This window comes from Neofelis nebulosa, chromosome 7 (genome assembly GCF_028018385.1).
Source record: "Neofelis nebulosa isolate mNeoNeb1 chromosome 7, mNeoNeb1.pri, whole genome shotgun sequence".
NCBI classification, from domain to species: Eukaryota; Metazoa; Chordata; class Mammalia; order Carnivora; family Felidae; genus Neofelis; species Neofelis nebulosa.
The window spans coordinates 100,356,683-100,373,331 of record NC_080788.1 but is presented as its reverse complement, the minus strand read 5'-3'; the positions used below and the strand labels follow the sequence as shown (position 1 = coordinate 100,373,331).

Sequence of the window (16,649 nt, the reverse complement as noted above, 5' to 3'; positions counted from 1 at the left end):
GCCAGACAAAAAAAAATGTGCACACTGTATGTTTCTATTTATATAAAATTGTATAAAATGAAAACCATAGTAACGGAAGGCAGATCAAAGTTTGCCTGGAGATTGTAGCATAGGGGTGGACAGGAAGGTGGGGTGGGGCAGGGGAAGGAAGTCTAAAAGGGCTGAGGGAATTTATGGGGCTGATATGTTCATTATCCTGATTATTGTGATGGTTTCACCATTTTATACATATCAAAACTCACCACATTTTACTTTAAATATGTGCAGTTTGCTGTAGTTCAGTTACACTTCAATAAAGTTGCGTTTAAAAAGGCCTATGTTGGGGCATCAGGGTGGCTCAGTTGGTTAAGCGTGACACTTGGGCTCAGGTCATCGTCTCGCAGTTTGTAAGTTTGAGCCCGGCCTTGGGCTCTGTGCTGACAGCTGGGAGCCTGCAGCCTGCTTCAGATTCTGTGTCTCCCTCTCTCTCTGCCCCTCTCCTGCTCCCTCTCACCCTCATTCTCTCTCAAAAATGAATAAACATTAAAAATTTTTTGAATGAATAAAATAAAAATAAAAAAATGAAAAGGCCTACGTTCGAGTCATAGTTATGTGATCTCGAACGAGTTTCTTGAACAAGTGTAGCTGAATTCCCTTCGGCGTCAAAGGAAGGCAGTAATAACAAGCATGTCACAGAGGTGAGAACCTGTAATGACAGCCCTTGCTTGGAAAAGTACTACATCGATGGTGGGTACAGCATCTTGTCCTCCCTGTAAAGAACCTGATTTTACAATTAATCCCTCAGACAGTGTTCTCTCTCCAGGCTGTATCTTTTATCTTCAGAAATCAAAGGACATGATTTTTGAAGCAGAGGTAGTTCAATCTCTTAAAATGCCAAGTCCGACGAGGAGAAATGAGAACACACAGGAGATTAAAAAGCAACAGCATAGCATGTGTAGCACTCAGGTGGAAATCACACTTGCCCGATCATCAATGTGCACAATAAATTCAAACCATCTGGCCTAGGTGTGAGCCACCCCCTCTCCAACTCTCCCACACTCACATGACAAAAAAGTATAACAAATAAATAAATAAATAAACAAGCGAACAAATAAATAAATAATAAAGATCATATGCTTTGGAGTCAGACTTCAGATCAGATCCTGACTCATCACTCACTGAGTCTGTGATTTGGACAGCTCACTCATTCTTGCTGAGTCTCAGTTTCCTCACTTCTAGACCCATTACCTGTGTGGCTGGCTATGAGGAAGAAACATGAAAAATACCTTGGACAGCACCTGGCACAGGGGAGGTGCTCAGTAAAAGTTTAACAGACTAGACAGTGGTAGATCTTGAGTCGCAATCTCCTGGCCCCAGTTCAATACTCCTTCCACTATCCTCTGCTGCTAGTTTCCTTTGCTACTCTGTGGCAGAGGGGCAATCAGATATCAGGAGTCTTAGCTCTCAGTGTGGCTTGTTACTGTGCAAGGTCATTTTTTTACACCACCATGAATCGGAATTCATTTATTAATTAGGGAAAAGGGCACCTAGAGATAAAATCATATTAGTCGCAGGAAAAAAAATCCCTTTGGCCCCTTGTCCAATGCCATTAATTACCAGCTCAGTTCCCAGTGTCTCTCTACTGAAGCATTCTCTGATTGCTACCGCCCCTCTGAGCCACAACCCTTTCAAGAGCTTTACACCAGGTAGCCCTGGTGCTGGACTGCAAAGGATGTTCTTCAGGTGCATAATTGCTGCTGTGGCAGCTCTCAACCACTAGATGGCACACAACTCTCTCCTTTCAGATGAGAAAAGCTAGCGAAGCCGTGGAAGGAAGTCTGAAACCAGGCATATTTCAAATCAGGTGAAAATGCATTTATTTAAAGAGTTGCCCCCTTCACTTTCAAAAATGGCCAGGACAAACCAAAGAGCATGGAAGGAGATCATGCTAAGGCCTGAGAGACGACGGGAGAAGGGAGGCTGCGTTGCGGGGACCCAGGAGGGTTGGCAGAAGAGAGGATGTGTCTTGTTGGTGTTTGCGCCTGGTCTTGTTGCCTCCCTCCCTGCTCATATGCTGGTCAGAGCTCCTAACTCCAATATGGGCTATAGGGTTCCCTGTCCCTGACTGAGGGTCTACTTGAGCTTTGACGAGACGTCAAGACTCCTGAATTCCTCTTCTACTCCCATAAAGGTATGTGTTCCTTACCTCTTTTCCCATAATGGCAAGGACATGGTTTTTACATTTTCCCGCATGTTCTCTGCTGCTGAGCAGCCACTCCAGATAGAACTTATTGTTGTTGTTACGCCAGTACAGGGATACACGAGTCTATTTTATCCTGTATTTCACCTGAATACACCCAGGCCTGGGCAGCAGTGGTCCTGTGCCTCCCACCAGCCACATCTCCCTGCAGCCCCCTGCTGAGAGGGTCACCATCTTCCTTGTCCTTCCTCCTCCCTCAGACTCCACCAGCTGGCAAAAGGCATATTATGGAACCCAAAGCATTTGTAATACCTCCCCCAGGAGCTCATAAATCTCACTTGCAAAGAAAAGAACATACCCATTGCCTAAAGTAATTCAAAGCCCTGCACTTAAATCTGGTGTCATCATCTTTCCTATCAAATCTTGAGGGAACATGGTACGGACATACAGACAAATAATTGCAACATAAACCTGAGGGAGTGAGGAGGGCAGGTTAGAGATGATCACCAAAGCCGAGTGAGTGGGAGTTACCTAGTCCCTAGGCTGAGGAGAGGGGCTGGAATGAGGAAACACATTCTCCTTGGACACAACAGCATGTGGGCTGGAGGTAAGGAATGGCAAATGCAAGCAACGGGCACAGGCAGTATTGTTGTGCTAGAGAGTGAAATGCAGACAGTCACTGAGGAAGCAGCCCCTGCGATAGGCACTTGCTAGATAGAGGGCCTCTTGTGCCAGAGGGAAAGGCTAGGCCTCTGGCTCTAAGTGGTGAACTGAACCACCGAAGAGTTTGATAAGGACAGTTTATATTCTATTTTTTAATTAAACATTTTTCATGTTTATTTATTTTGAGAGAGAAAGAAAGAGAGAGAGAGAGCAGGGAAGAGGCAGAGAGAGAGAGGGAGAGAGAGAGAGAATCCCAAGCAGGCCCTGTGCTGTCAGCACAGGGCCCGATGTGGGGCTCAATCTCACGAATGATGAGATCACGATTTGAGCCGAAATCAAGAGTCAAATGCTTAAGCGACCGAGTCACCCAGGCACCCCACGACACTTTATATTTCAAATAAGCTGCTCTTCCCTAAGATGAAGGACAGATTTAGGAAAGATATTCCTGTGTCCTGGGAAACCAGTCGGGATGCTACTGCAGTAATTCAAGCAGGAGATGATGTGGCCTGAACTAGGACAGTAGTGAAGGCAGAGAGGAGCATTGAGAAGGTCCATATAAGAGGACCCCGTCAACCAACTGAATGTGAGGGACCAGGGCAGACCCCTAAGTGTCCAGCTTACAAGAGTAAGGAGATGTGGGATCAAGAGGGAGAGCTGATTTGTTAGGAAGGTGATAAAATAGGACGTGTGCATGTTGAATCTGAAATGCTCAGAGGACATCCAGCTGGAGATGACCAGCAGGCAGGTGCAGCCGAAACCTGATCAAGGGCCTGAGCCAGCAATATTTATTTGGGAGACAGCAACAGATGAGTGTGGTTAAAACCAGGACAGTGGATGACCTTGTTCTGGCATGGAGTGAAGAGGAAGAAAAGCAGAGGGTCAAGGAGTGGGTCAGTGTTGATTCCTTTACCATTGACATTGAGGGGATAAGTAGCAAAAGAGAAGCTATTGGAAAGAGAAATCCATAAGGGAGACAGAGAAGAAATAGCCAGGGAGGTGTAAGTGGGAGCAGGAAAGTGCTTTGCCATAGACTCCAAATGAATAGAAGGAAGGAGTCAATGCATTCAGTGCAGCGGAGAGGCCCAGCAAGGGGAGGAGTGTGGACTCTCCACACTGTCTGGTGACAGGGAGGCTGCAAGAAAGACTGATGGCAGCGGACTGGAGAGCCAAGGGAGCTTGAGAAAGTGGAGACAGCGAGGGCAGATTACCTTCTGGGCGCAGTAGCTGAGAAGGGGAGGAGAGAGGTGGGCGATGGGGTGGTGGCCCTGGGATGGGGGCCTAGCAGGGCTGAACTGAATATAAGGCAATGAAGCTTCTGTTACTTGCTTGATTTTAAAGTACAGGCATTTATTTTTTACCTTGTCTTTTGAAATTATTATAGATTCACAGGAAGTTGCAAAAACAGAACAGAGAGATTCTACGTGTCCATCACCCAGCTTCACCCAATAGTAACAGCTTACTTTGCTGTCGTATGTCCTGGTTTTGATATATTATCAAAACCAGGAAATTGACATTGCTAAAACCTATAGACCTTCAACAGTTTTTACATGCACTTACGTGTGCATGAACAGTTCTGTGCAACTTTACCATCAGTATAGATTTGTGCCACCACCACCGCAATCAAATACAGAACTGTTCCAGCACCACAAAGGACTCCCTCAAATTATCTAACCTCTGGTGACCATGAATCACTGTAATTGTCATTTTGAAAATATTAAAGGAATGCCATTACATAGTATTAACACTTAGAGACTGTCTTCTGTCACTCAGTCTAATGTCCTTGAGACCATCAATGTTGTTGCAGTTATCAAGAGTTTGTTTCTTTTTATTATGGGGTAGCATGCGTTATACGGGAATATCACCCTCAGTTCAGCCATTTACTTCTTTGAAAGGCGTTTGGGGTTATTAAGGATAAAAGCTGCTGTGAACATTGTATAGAAGTACGGGAGACATTTTTGTGATATTAGTTTACATTTCTCTGAAATATTTGCCATATTTGTATCGTATGTTAAGTGTATGTGTAGTTTCATAAGAAACACCAAACTATCTTCCAAAAGACTATACCATTTTGCGCTTTCAATAGCAATTTATTCCATATTCTCACCAGCACTTGGTATTGTCAGTATTTTTCGTGTTAGCATTTCTAATAGGTGTAGGATATAGGAAGCTTTTGTCTGTGTTGTGTTTTGTTTGTTTGAAGGTTTTTTAGCAAAGGTGAGCCTTCGGCATGTCTGTGGGTGGAGGGGAAGCAATGAGCAGCGATAATGGATCGGAGGTCCAGGAGAAAGGAGATAAGCGGATGTAGTCCGGAGAAGAAGGAAGAGGCGGGGCGGGATGAGCTTGGACAGCAGGATGTGAGCCTTACTCTCTGACACCACAGGAAAGAATGTCAGGATGGCTAAGTGGGTAGAGATAAGCTGTAGGTGAGAGGGTAAAGAGTTGACTCTAAGCAACACGGCAGATGAGACAAGATTAGAGGTGGAAGGCCCTGGAGAACATTGTCACCTGGTGGGTAGCAGCGTAGGCTCTGGAGTCGCGCTGATCTGGACTCCAATACCAGTTCCCCCAGGGCTCACCAGCTATGTGACCTCGGGCACACTACCCGATGTCCCCAAGTACTCGGTGTCCTCATGCATAAAACGGGACAGTAACAGGCCCTCTCTTATAGGACTACTGAGAGAACTAAGGTTCTCTGCACCCTACCAGTGTAGAGTGGCAATGATGATGGTCATGCAGCAAATCAAAGAACTAAATACGCCAGAGAAATTCATGGTCCAAACAGTTTGATAATTCGGGGTTTCTCTGTCTTTCTACTGCTTCTCACCAACTAAAAATAACTTGAGGGTAGGCAGCATATGTCTTCCTTTTCTTTGTTTCCTAAGTATCCAGTTCAATGCATTCCTCCTAGAGGGCTCTCAGTAAAATGCATTAGGTGATGGAATAAATGGGTGGCAGTCATCCGGGCAACAGCTCAGACTCCTGACTCTCAGGCTGCGTTCTCTTTCCACCACACCACCCCTCCTGGTGGGGGTCTCACTTCTGTGGTTGCTACCCCCGACACACTAATCTCTCTCTGTGATCACCAGACGAATAATGAGTCCTTGAACTGGGCTCTAGATCAGTTCTGAAAATGCAAAACTCTATTATTATACACGATTAAAGTCAAGTGACCTATTTGTGTTGGTTACAAATTACCCAGTATTAAAAACGAAAAAGGAAAGACAGATTGTTGGACAGACTTCTTTGAAATTCCTGTTTTTTTGTTTTAAGTTTATTTATTTTGAGAGAAAGAGAGTATGAGCAGGGGAGGAGCGAAGAGAGAGAAAACCCAAGCAGGCTCTGCACTGTGCGGAGCATGGGGGGGCTCCAACTCACAAACTCGTGAGGTCATGATGTGAGCCGAAATCAAGAGTCCCACGTTTCACTGACTGAACCACCCAGGCGCCCCTTGAATTACCTGTTTTTAGGACCACTTGCATCCTGGGAGGGCTTTAACTTCAGCAAGTTCAACAGGTTCAATGTCCGAGGGTTGAGTAGACCCAGCTCGCTGGGTTGCATCCTCAGTGGATTCAGGTGCGCAGACAAGTGATGGCCGAGTGCGGTCTAGGCCAAGGAGAGAAAGGCCGCGGCCCAAATATAGCCGAACCCATGCACACCTGTGTCGAGTTACGTTTTTCAACCTTCATCCCCACCCCAACCTTCAAAAAAAATAATGTCTTGTAAAAACACCCAACTTCCTATCCATCTCTCTCTCTCTCTCTCTGTCTCTCTCTCTCTCTCTCTCTCTCCCTCTCCCCCTCTCCCTCTCCCCCCCTCTCTCTCTCTCTGCCCCCCCCCCCCCCCCCCCCGCCTCCTCCCTCGGATGAGATACATAGAAATGCAGCTAAAATGCCGCCTGCAGGCGTTCAGGGGAGAGGGGCTCCGATAAAACGCGTAAGCAATGGAGGCAAACCAAAGAAGTTGGAAAATCCACAACTGCAGACCACCCCCTCCTCACAACGTTCCAGTCTTGTCAATAGAGGCTCCGCCGGCGGAGGTGGAATTTAACTTTTCCCGGGACTCTCTACAGCCCCAAAGCACCGAGTCCTGCCCAGCCAACCACTCGCTCTGGCCACCAGGGGTCAGGCTGCGGCCGGGACACCCCCGGGCTGAGCTCCGCCCCCGCTGTCCCCCAGGCCCCGCCCGCGTCCGGGAGAGCTCACCCACACTGGGCCCAGCGCGCCCAGCCCTGGCCTGTGGGATTCCTTTCCCGTTTGTCACAGAGGCTGCCTGGGGTTGAGTTAGGTTCGCGAGGGAATCGTGCCCTCATTTCCATTTAAGTTTGAGAACCACTCACCTAAGGATCACGTGGGGCGGGGGAGGGGGCGGAGGCGGCGCTTGTTTTGGGTCCCTGCTTATGGAGGCAGACTCGGTAGGAGGGTTTGGGCCCCAGAATCTGCGTTTTACGCAAACTCTTTTGAGTAGTTCTGAGGCGGGTGGTGCAGGGCCACACTTTGACAAGACGCTGCTTTAAGCGATTGTTCAAACGAGGGCAATCCCTAAGTGGAGGGATTTGGCTCTGTGCCTTGCCCTGGACTTAAGTAGGCAGGTGGGGTGAGGCATCAGATGTGTGGTCTCTGGCCACTTGAATAAACACCCAAGGTGAGGGGCGCCTGGGTGGCTCAGCCTGTTGGGCGTCTGACTTTGGCCAGGGTCATGATCTCGCGGTTGGTGAGTTTGAGCCCTGCGTGGGGCTCTGTCCTGACAGCTGGGAGCCTGGAGCCTGCTTGGGATTCTGTGTCTCCCCCCCCCCCCCCCCCCCCCCCCCCCCCCCGCCTTCCTCTGCCTGCACGCTCTCTCTTAAAAATAAATAAATAAACATTAAACACACACACACACACACACACACACACACCACCCAAGGTGGGATGAAGGAGGGTGAGGATGAAGGAAAATTCTTGCTCCCTGGTGCCAGATGAAGACCACCACTGCCGCTGCCTCTTGCCCTCTCTTGATGTCCTTCATGGTCTGTGTTCCTTCTAATTTTCGGGCACCCGTTTCCTTGTTTCATCCCCTTTGATGTGCCTCCCTCCTCCTCATTGCTCAGCAAAAGCATCCTGGATTAGAGGCAGCCAAGCTCTCCGCTCAGGAAAATGTGTGTTGTCCTCATCTGGTGCTAAGATACAATTTACTCCCGGAGCGCCCTGATGTCCTAACTGCTTTGCAGGGCGGAGTGGGGGGTGAAATACAGCATCAAATATGCTCATCCATGGTAAGATGCAGCTCAGTTCCAGAAATCAATAAAAAAACAATATATGTTTTAGAATTGAGAGAAGTTTCTCTCTTCTTCTCATCATCTGATGTTACTGTATTCATTCAACTCAGATTCACAGAGTACCTTCTGTGCCAAGAAGCTGCTCCAAGCGCTGTGGGAGAGTTAAGCCAGATTCATAGTGTGGTTGCCCTCACATGACTGAAAATGAAAGAATAATAAATGAATTAGTGAATCAGAGTTGGAGGTTGTGACCGGTGCTATTAAAGAAATAAATAGTATTATGGCAGAAATGCCATGGAGGGACCCATTTCAGCTGGGTGTTCGGGAACTTTCTGCGGAGGGGTCATGGAATTGAGGTTGAGATGAGGAGAAGGACTTGAGGTAGAATATTCCAGGTAGAGAGTACTTTCTTGCGGTTCCAGCTAAGCCCACCCGGCAGCTTGGCCCATGGTGGCAGAATTTCGACTCATTGCTTAACATGTTTTGAGCATATGTTTTGAGTCACATGATGCTAGTTCATCAGGATGCAGCTGTGAGCAAGAATGCCATGGTTTCTTCCCTCCTAATGCTGATAACCTGGTGCAGTTTTTATTTATTTATTTTTAAGTGTTTATTTATTTTGAGAAAGAGCTTGAGAGAGCAGGGGAGGGGCAGAGTGAGAGGGAGAGAGAGAGAATTCCAAGCAGGCTCCATGCTCAACGCAGAGTGTGGGCTCGATCTCAAACTGTGAGATTATGACCTGAGCCGAAATCAAGAGTTGAATGCTTGATTGACTATGCTACCCAGGCGCCCCTAACCTGGTGTAATTTTTTTAATTTTTTTTTTTTTTTGAGAGAGATTATGTGAGCGGGGGCGGGGCAGAGAGAGAGGGGCAGAGAGAGAGGGGGACAGAGGATCCGAAGCAGGCTTTGGGTTGACAGCAGAGACCCCAACGTGGGGCTCGAACTTATGAACTGCAAGATCAGATACTCAACTAACTGAGCCACTCAGGTGTGCCACCTGGTGTAATTTTTAAAGATAAGGTTCTGCTGATGTTCAGTTTCTACATTTACCATTTATCTTCATCATAGAAAATCTATTTTAGTTTGGGACAGTGTGGCCCTTCTGGGGAGGCCTTTGTGACTACAAATACCAAAACCCAATGGGAAAATCATCTGTTGGAGGTCTCCAAGAAACTGAATACAATGTCTGGTGACTCATATTAAAGAAAGAAAAGCCACGGATCACAACCTGCCCATTTTGGGGGGAAGCAAGCTTTTCTTTGCTCTCTAGCATTCCCTTCATACCATCCCATCTCACCAGTTCTGGGTGAGAAGAAATGTGTTCCCAAAGTAGAGCTCATATCTTCCATAACTGAATTCAGCCCATTCAGGCATTGTCATTTTGGGAGCCATCTATTGGAGTTGGGCAAAAGCACAATGGCCACGCCTGCCCAGACTTCTCAGACCTCAGAGGGGAAAGAACTCTTTGCCTTTGAATCCCTCAGTTGCCTTTCTGAGTTTCTGACTGAAGATTAGTGATGGGATAAAAGTAGCAACAATCAATAACAGAGCTTTGTTCCCACCCTTCCCAGGAAGCCCCGGCTTCTCCTACAGCATGAACTGGTAACTGACAGGTGCTGTCAACCCCCTGGCAAAAAGCAGATTTTTACCTCTGGGTTTCAGAAAGTTCCTGCTGCTTCTGAGTTGCTAATAAGGAAGAAGAGAAAGCTGAAGTAGGGAGAGGACTGCCCCGAGGCCACAGGCAGGCCAGGCTTGGTCTGGAACTGGCACAGCGGGGCTTGTGGGGGTGGCCGTGGTGGAGGAATGAGTGGGAGAAACAGAATCCTGGGCCTTAAAACGCCTGCAGGTTCTGATCAGCTGGTGTGCTGCGAGGCCTGGAAATAAATCTATCTTAAAAAAAAAAAAAGTCTTTGGAGCTTCTGAAAATCATTCAGGTTTGTGAACACTTGAACTAGGGGATAGACTGATCAACAATCTCCTGCTTATCATTGTCTCCCATCCAGACAGGCTCCGTGTCTCCACCCACTCCCTCCCAATACAAGACCTCCGGTTCCATCTTCTGCCCCACTTTTTGTCTTAGCCCCCTGAGACTGGAGGCTGAAACCTGAGTCAGCCCCAAGCCCATGCCAGGTGGAGGAATTGCCTTGGTCCGTTTCAGTAAAGGCTTTGAGTTACCAGACACCCATCTGCTGGCTGTTCTCACCAAGGAAACGGCAGCCAGATCACTTTCACTGGGCATCAACCCCACATGTCCCAGTGTGCAGGGAGGAAGGGAGATTTGTCCCACCTTCTGGCGCTTTCACTACAAACAACTCCCATGTGGCTGCCCAAAGCCTTTTTCATTAATAGGCCAACACCTCCCAGAATAGCCTGCAAGGCGTTGTCAGGAAGAGTCCATGCCCAAAGGAAAAGCCTCCCTCTTCCATTCTACCTCCTGGGCTCACATCCATACTGTGTTCATTGGAGATAAACTTAACAGCCCGTTCCTCAAAACGAAGACTGACACCCACCACACTTGCTTCCATTTGCTGATTCTTTTCTCTTTATGGTCTCTGGGAACCCAGGGTTCTGTGCTAGTGACTGAAATCACTTTTTAAATTCTTAAAAAGAATTTTAAAAAATTTTAAGTTAATAAGTCTACTATCATGCCTGTAACAAAAAATAGCAGCTTCCTCTTCCCTCCCCAGATGCTAACACTTTCAGTTCTTAAGGTGGTTCTAGAAGTAAAGTATTTACCTCCATATTTTAAAGTAACATTCTCACAAATATTTGTACACTGCTTTTTCAATTTGGAATGTTCTCTGTCAACTTCTTATTATGAAAGTTGAGAAGATACCACTTGTATACACATTCACTCTCTCTTCTAACACTGAAGGTTCTCTGGTCCTATCCAACAGAGCTTAAAAAGCAAGCCTTTAAGTATTGAAAGAAAAGGGCTGTTCAGTACTATACCCAGCAAAAATCTCTTTCAAAAACAAAAACGAAATTAAAAAAATGAAAAATGGAAATCTTTCAGGCAAAAAGAAAATACCAGATGAAACACTTTATCTGCACAAAGAATGAAGAGCCCTAGAAATGGTATATATGTGGGTAAAGATAAAACACAATTTTTTTCGTATTTTAAATCTCTTTAAAAAATAACTGGCCATTTTAAGCAAAAATAAGAACAATGTATTATGAAGTTTATAACATACGTAAAAAGTCAAATGTACTGCAATAACAAAAAGACCCGTATAAATTTCTTATACTATATTTGAAGTGGTGTAATATTATTATTATTTTTTTAAGTTTATTTTTAAATTTTTTTTAACGTTTTTATTTATTTTTGAGACAGAGAGAGACAGAGCATGAACAGGGGTCAGAGAGAGGGAGACACAGAATCTGAAACAGGCTCCAGGCTCTGAGCTGTCAGCACAGAGCCCGATGCGGGGCTTGAACTCACTGACCGCAAGATCATGACCTGAGCCGAAGTCGGCCGCTTAACCGACTGAGCCACCCAGGCGCCCCTAAGTTTATTTTTGAGACTTTTTGAGAGACTTTTGAGACTTTTTGAGACTATTTTGAGAGAGAGAGACAGAGCATGAGTGGGGAAGGGGCAGAGAGAGAGAGGGAGATACAGAATCCAAAGCAGGCTCCAATGGTCCGAGCCATGAGCACAGATCCCGATGTGAGGCTCGAACCCATGAACCATGAGATCATGACCAGAGCTGAAGTCGACGCTTAATTAACTCAGCCACCCAGGCACCCCTGACGTAGTGTAATATTATTTGAAGGTGGATTATGATAACTTAATGGTGTATACCATAAACTTTAAAGAAACTACTAAAAATAAACAAAGAGGCATAGGAGAGAAAATGAAATAAAAATCACGAAGCCCAAAGAAGGCAAAGGGGAAAAAAAAAAGAACAGAGAATAGGACAAGTGAAAGCAAAGAGAACATTGGAACATTTAAACCCAATCATATCAATAATCAATTAAGTGCAAAATTCACCAGAGACATTTACAAGGAATAGCCTAGAATTTTTTTTTGAAATACCCAATGAGAACACGTTCACTTTTCCAGATGCAGAAAACACCACAGAATTCCTGTTATTAATGGTAGTGATGACGAATTGGCAAATGTTTTCTACAAAGGCCAAACAGTAATATTCAGGCTTTGCAGGCTCTATGGCTCTGCTGATAGCTACTTCTCTCTGCCCTTGTAGCCTGAAAGTGGGCCTAGATGATAAATCAGCAAAGTGCTAGCCGAGTGCTGTTGAGGAGGGAGAGAAACCAGGGCTTGCTCTCTCCATTTGCTCTCCCTCTCCTGCTTCTTCCCGCTCTGTGCAGCTCTTTTCTGGGACTCAGCCCTGTGAACTCTAGCTACCTTGGCCTCCTCAAATTCCCACCCTGTTTTCTCAATTCCGGGAGACCACTGGGGTCTGCTTGGTTCCTCCTCCCTCATTGAGGCCTGGAAACCCTCTCCGGGCCCTGAGCTGGGGCCGTGATAACTTGTTTGTCCTTCTGGGGCTTCCTCTGCCGCGCTACGGTAGAAGGTTTAAACATTTTTTCAAAATATTTTTTCTCTTTTTAAAGTTGTTTAAGGTGAGAGGGTAGCACTGCTCCTATTACTCCATCATGGTTACGATGTTTCATCGTTGGGATTTTGATTGAAATTGATGGGAAAAAATGATATTATTGAGTCTTTCCTTTTAGGAACATGGGGTATTAATTTAGGCCTTTTTAAAATTTCCCCAGTAGCTTTCGTGGTCTTCCACACTCTGCTGTTGCCTTTAAAGGCCCCGATAGAGTCTCCTTCGCTTCTCTCTTAGCATCTTATTTATACCCTGTAGCAATGCAGGGACAGAGTTTCAATAAGACCCTGGGGCTTCTGCTTCTTCCCACCTGTAGATCAGAAGAAGGTCTGTGACTTGATCTTAGGGGTTGGCTTCATTCCAGCTGACTCTCATGATGGCAGAGCAGGATTGAGCAGCTCTGGACTGGGGCCTGGGTTGTGGATGGGAAAACCCTAGAAATATCCCTCGTGGAACCACAAGGCAGAAACTGGCTTAGAGCTGCTTCGTTTTGGCATAGCCTACCTGAAGCCTTTTTCTACTTTTAGCTACAGTTGGGCATGGATGTACCCTGAGACGTAAAACCTGAAGATTGAATTATTGGTCTCCTGGGGGTGCTATCTTCTGTATCTGGTTGTCAGGTCACTCCATCTATCTTATTTATACTCTGGGGCTCTTTGTTGGTGGTTACTAATGCACAGGAAAAAATCATCTCTAATAATATCTCTGGGATAAACAGGCATTTGTGGGCTAGTTAGGGAACTTGGCGACGTTGTGTTCTAAATACCAAACAACCAATTTAGAAGCAAACTTGGAACATAATTCCTTTCTAAGTTGGGAACTATCTGTTTTTATAAAATCCATCTCTCGCCATAATAACAGTAATAAAGTGAGGAGACCTTCACAGACTAGGGTTCACACCAGATGGGTAAACACCCATCGTAAGTAATGAGTTGGTTAATTATAGCTGTGCCCTGTTTATAGACCTTCGATTAATCTCTTGAGTGTACATAACTCCATCACCCACAATGTCTCACAGCATTTGAGGAGGACTTTCCAGAGGTCAGGCTCCTCCATTAATTCAAAATGAATGTGTTAAGAATCAAAGAGCTAGGTGGAATTTAGCTTACTTCTTTCCATTATTCTCAGTAGCGATCAACTCATACAAAGCACCAGAGGAATGACAAGGCAAATGAAAGTGGCAGGGAGGAGATTTGGAAGTATTTTACTGTACTCACATAACCTCCACTCTCATACTTAGCAAAATAGTTATGTGTATGTAACGCCCAGCTCTCTAGAATGTGGGTGTATTCAGACTTCCTGGGATGGTGAGCTCAGTGCCTCGCCTGAACGTTGGTCCACTCTCTGACCTCTTTATCAGTAAAAACAGTATCATTCTCACAAAATGCAATATGCTGGGACACTCTGGAGACCCAACGCACCCCAACTGTGGATCATGCTAGTTCAGAGCAAGTAGCCTGCTTGGTCTGTATTGCTGGGGCTCACTGTAGACCAGTGGGTGCACATTAGCCTCCCTTGCTGAACTTTTCCTAGTACCGTATGCCCACCCAGACCAAACAAATGACAAGCTCTGGTCTGGGCCCTAGGCATCGCTGTTTTAAATTCTCCAGGTCAGTCTTCTGTGCAGCCCAGCTTGAGGACCTATAGACTAGAGTAGTTGTGGCCATTGTGCCAATTTTTAACATTGGAAGCATCCGTGCAGAGTAGATTGTAATTCATTCTATAAAGCAGTAGTGAGCTTTCTGGTCTTCCCAGGGACGTTGCCAAGTATGGAAACTTGCCTATTTCTCCAGTATTTAGCTTAGAACATAATGTGTGTGTGTGGGTGAGAGGGAGACATGAGACAGGAGGGGGGAGAGAGAGAGAGAGAGAGAGAGAGAGAGAGAGAGGTGAGGGAGGCATAGCTACATAAGTTTTGAATCTTTCTTCTCCCTGTTGCCACATCCTTGTTCAGATCATCATCTCTCCAGTCCTGCTCCCCTGTCCCTATCTTCTACTGGCACTGATCCCATTATTTCTCTCAAATAATGTCTCTCAAACATGTCTCTTTCCATTTATAACCCCCTTCAATGGCTCCCTGTCCAGAAAAAACAAAACAAAACAAAACAAAACAAAACAAAACTCAGTTTCCTCCTCTGGGCACCCAGAGCCTTTCACAACTAGTCTGGAGAGAGTCGTTACTCAAGCCTAAAGGCCCCTGAATGAGCACTGTCATCCAAGGCTTCTAATCTTTGTGTGGACAGTTTGTACCTCACTCCCATCTGCCACAAGGCCCCCTTCAAGGCTCTTCTATGTTCTTCCCACCTCCCACTCCCTACTACTGCCCCCCAGGTCTCCACTGCTTCTGTACCAGAGTACTACCCAAATAATGCTTCTATAGGTCTGGCATAGGGGTGCTTTAAAAAGGTGGGCAGGGGTGCTTGGGTGGTCAGTCGGTTAAGCATCTGACTTCGGCTCTGGTGGACGGTTGAGTTGAAGCCTTACATCAGAGCTCTGTGCTGACTGCATGGGGCCTGCTTGGAATTCTTTCTCTCTCTCTCTCTCTCTCTCTCTCTCTCTGCCTCTCCCCTGCTCATGCACTGTCTCAAAATATTTTTTTTTTTTTCTTTTTAGAAGTGTGCAGGGACACCTGGGTGGCTTAGTCAGTGAAGCATCGGACTTCAGCTCAGGTCATGATCTTGTGGTTCATGAGTTCAAGCACCACGTTGGGCTCTGCGTGGACAGCTCAGAGGCCGGAGCCTGCTTCGGATTCCGTGTCTCTCTCTCTCTGCCCTCCCCTGCTTGTACTCTCTCAAAAATAAATGAAACATTAAAAACAATTTTAAAAACAGTGTGCAAATAAATGTCATTTATCACATTATCCAAATCGTAAGTCTGTCTTCCCTATTAGATTCTGAGCTTTCTCTGAGTGTAATGGATAACGAGGTATGTGTAGTAGAAAAAGCAAAGCTTTTGAACATGGATTTGGGCTTAAAACTCTGCTATTTACGAACTGTAGGATCTTGGGGAAGTTGAACCGTTTCCTCAGCTGTAACATGAGTTGACTACTTGAAGGGCTGTGAAGGTTAGACTTGACGTGTGTAATGGCAGATACAGAGCAGGTGACCAGAAATGTTTTTTTTTCCTTGACTCCAATTTACTCACAATTTACCAGATACACTGCAAAATTCATGAGTTAACCCCTCAGCAGAAAGCTTTTGTTTTGGAATGTAGGCTTCTGAATGGCCACATGGCTCAATTCTACACAAGTTAAAGGCTCGTTAGAAGATCGGAAAACACCCACTCCCCTTTCTCCCACCTTAGTGATCAGGGGCATGTTATAACTATTATGTTATTAATCCCCCAAATAGTCCTTTGAATTATTAATCCCACGAGAGCCAAGAAAACTGGAGTAACGAGAAGATAATGGACGTTCTTTCACAAGGATGCCAGGCTTTTTGGTGCTTTCGACACCTACTACTGACTGCCAGCTCCAGCCTCTCCCCCTGATGCCGCTTTGCTCTCACGCCCAGCCTTGCGATAGGCATGCTTTTAAATGTAACCACTTACTTTTTTAAAATTAAAACTAACACGCCAATGATGATTATTTTGAGGGAAAAGTTAAAGTAGTCATTTTAATTAAAAAAAATAAAATATTGTATCTTATCGAGTGCTTTTAGCCCCACAGCTCAGGCCTGCACAGCGGCTGGCTGCCACTGCCTCTCTCAGCTTCGGTTCCTTCGTCTCTAGGTCGAGAATTAGAACAGACCCCGCCGTATGTAAACAGGAGGATGAAGGAGTTAATATGTGAACTCCTCACACACGCAGAGCAGGAGCAGGGGCAGCTCAGTCCCCACCAGCTCCGCCACGGGGGGCTCCGGGCTCAGAATCCTACCACCGTGGACCCTTACATTGTTCCTCAACATGGCCTATTATCAGAAAGAAGAACATAAAGAAAACATTCACTCTTTAATGCTTCTTGCTTAATTGAGAAGTCT

At 45.9% G+C, this 16,649-nt stretch overlaps 1 protein-coding gene and 1 long non-coding RNA gene across 2 annotated transcripts in view; both read right to left on the bottom strand.

Moving 5' to 3' along the window:
* Positions 1-6,577, bottom strand: part of LOC131517210 (uncharacterized) — a 71,228-nt gene extending 64,651 nt beyond the window's left edge. Inside the window, exon 1 of the long non-coding RNA XR_009264459.1 lies at positions 6,300-6,577. This is a non-coding gene — a long non-coding RNA (uncharacterized LOC131517210). The remainder of the gene's footprint in view (positions 1-6,299) is intronic.
* Positions 6,578-16,290: 9,713 nt separating this feature from the next.
* FRMD6 (FERM domain containing 6) overlaps positions 16,291-16,649 on the bottom strand; it is a 247,869-nt gene continuing 247,510 nt past the window's right edge. Inside the window, exon 14 of the mRNA XM_058739042.1 lies at positions 16,291-16,580. Within this exon, the coding sequence (XP_058595025.1) occupies positions 16,452-16,580 (129 nt within the window). The 3' untranslated portion in view covers positions 16,291-16,451. The remainder of the gene's footprint in view (positions 16,581-16,649) is intronic.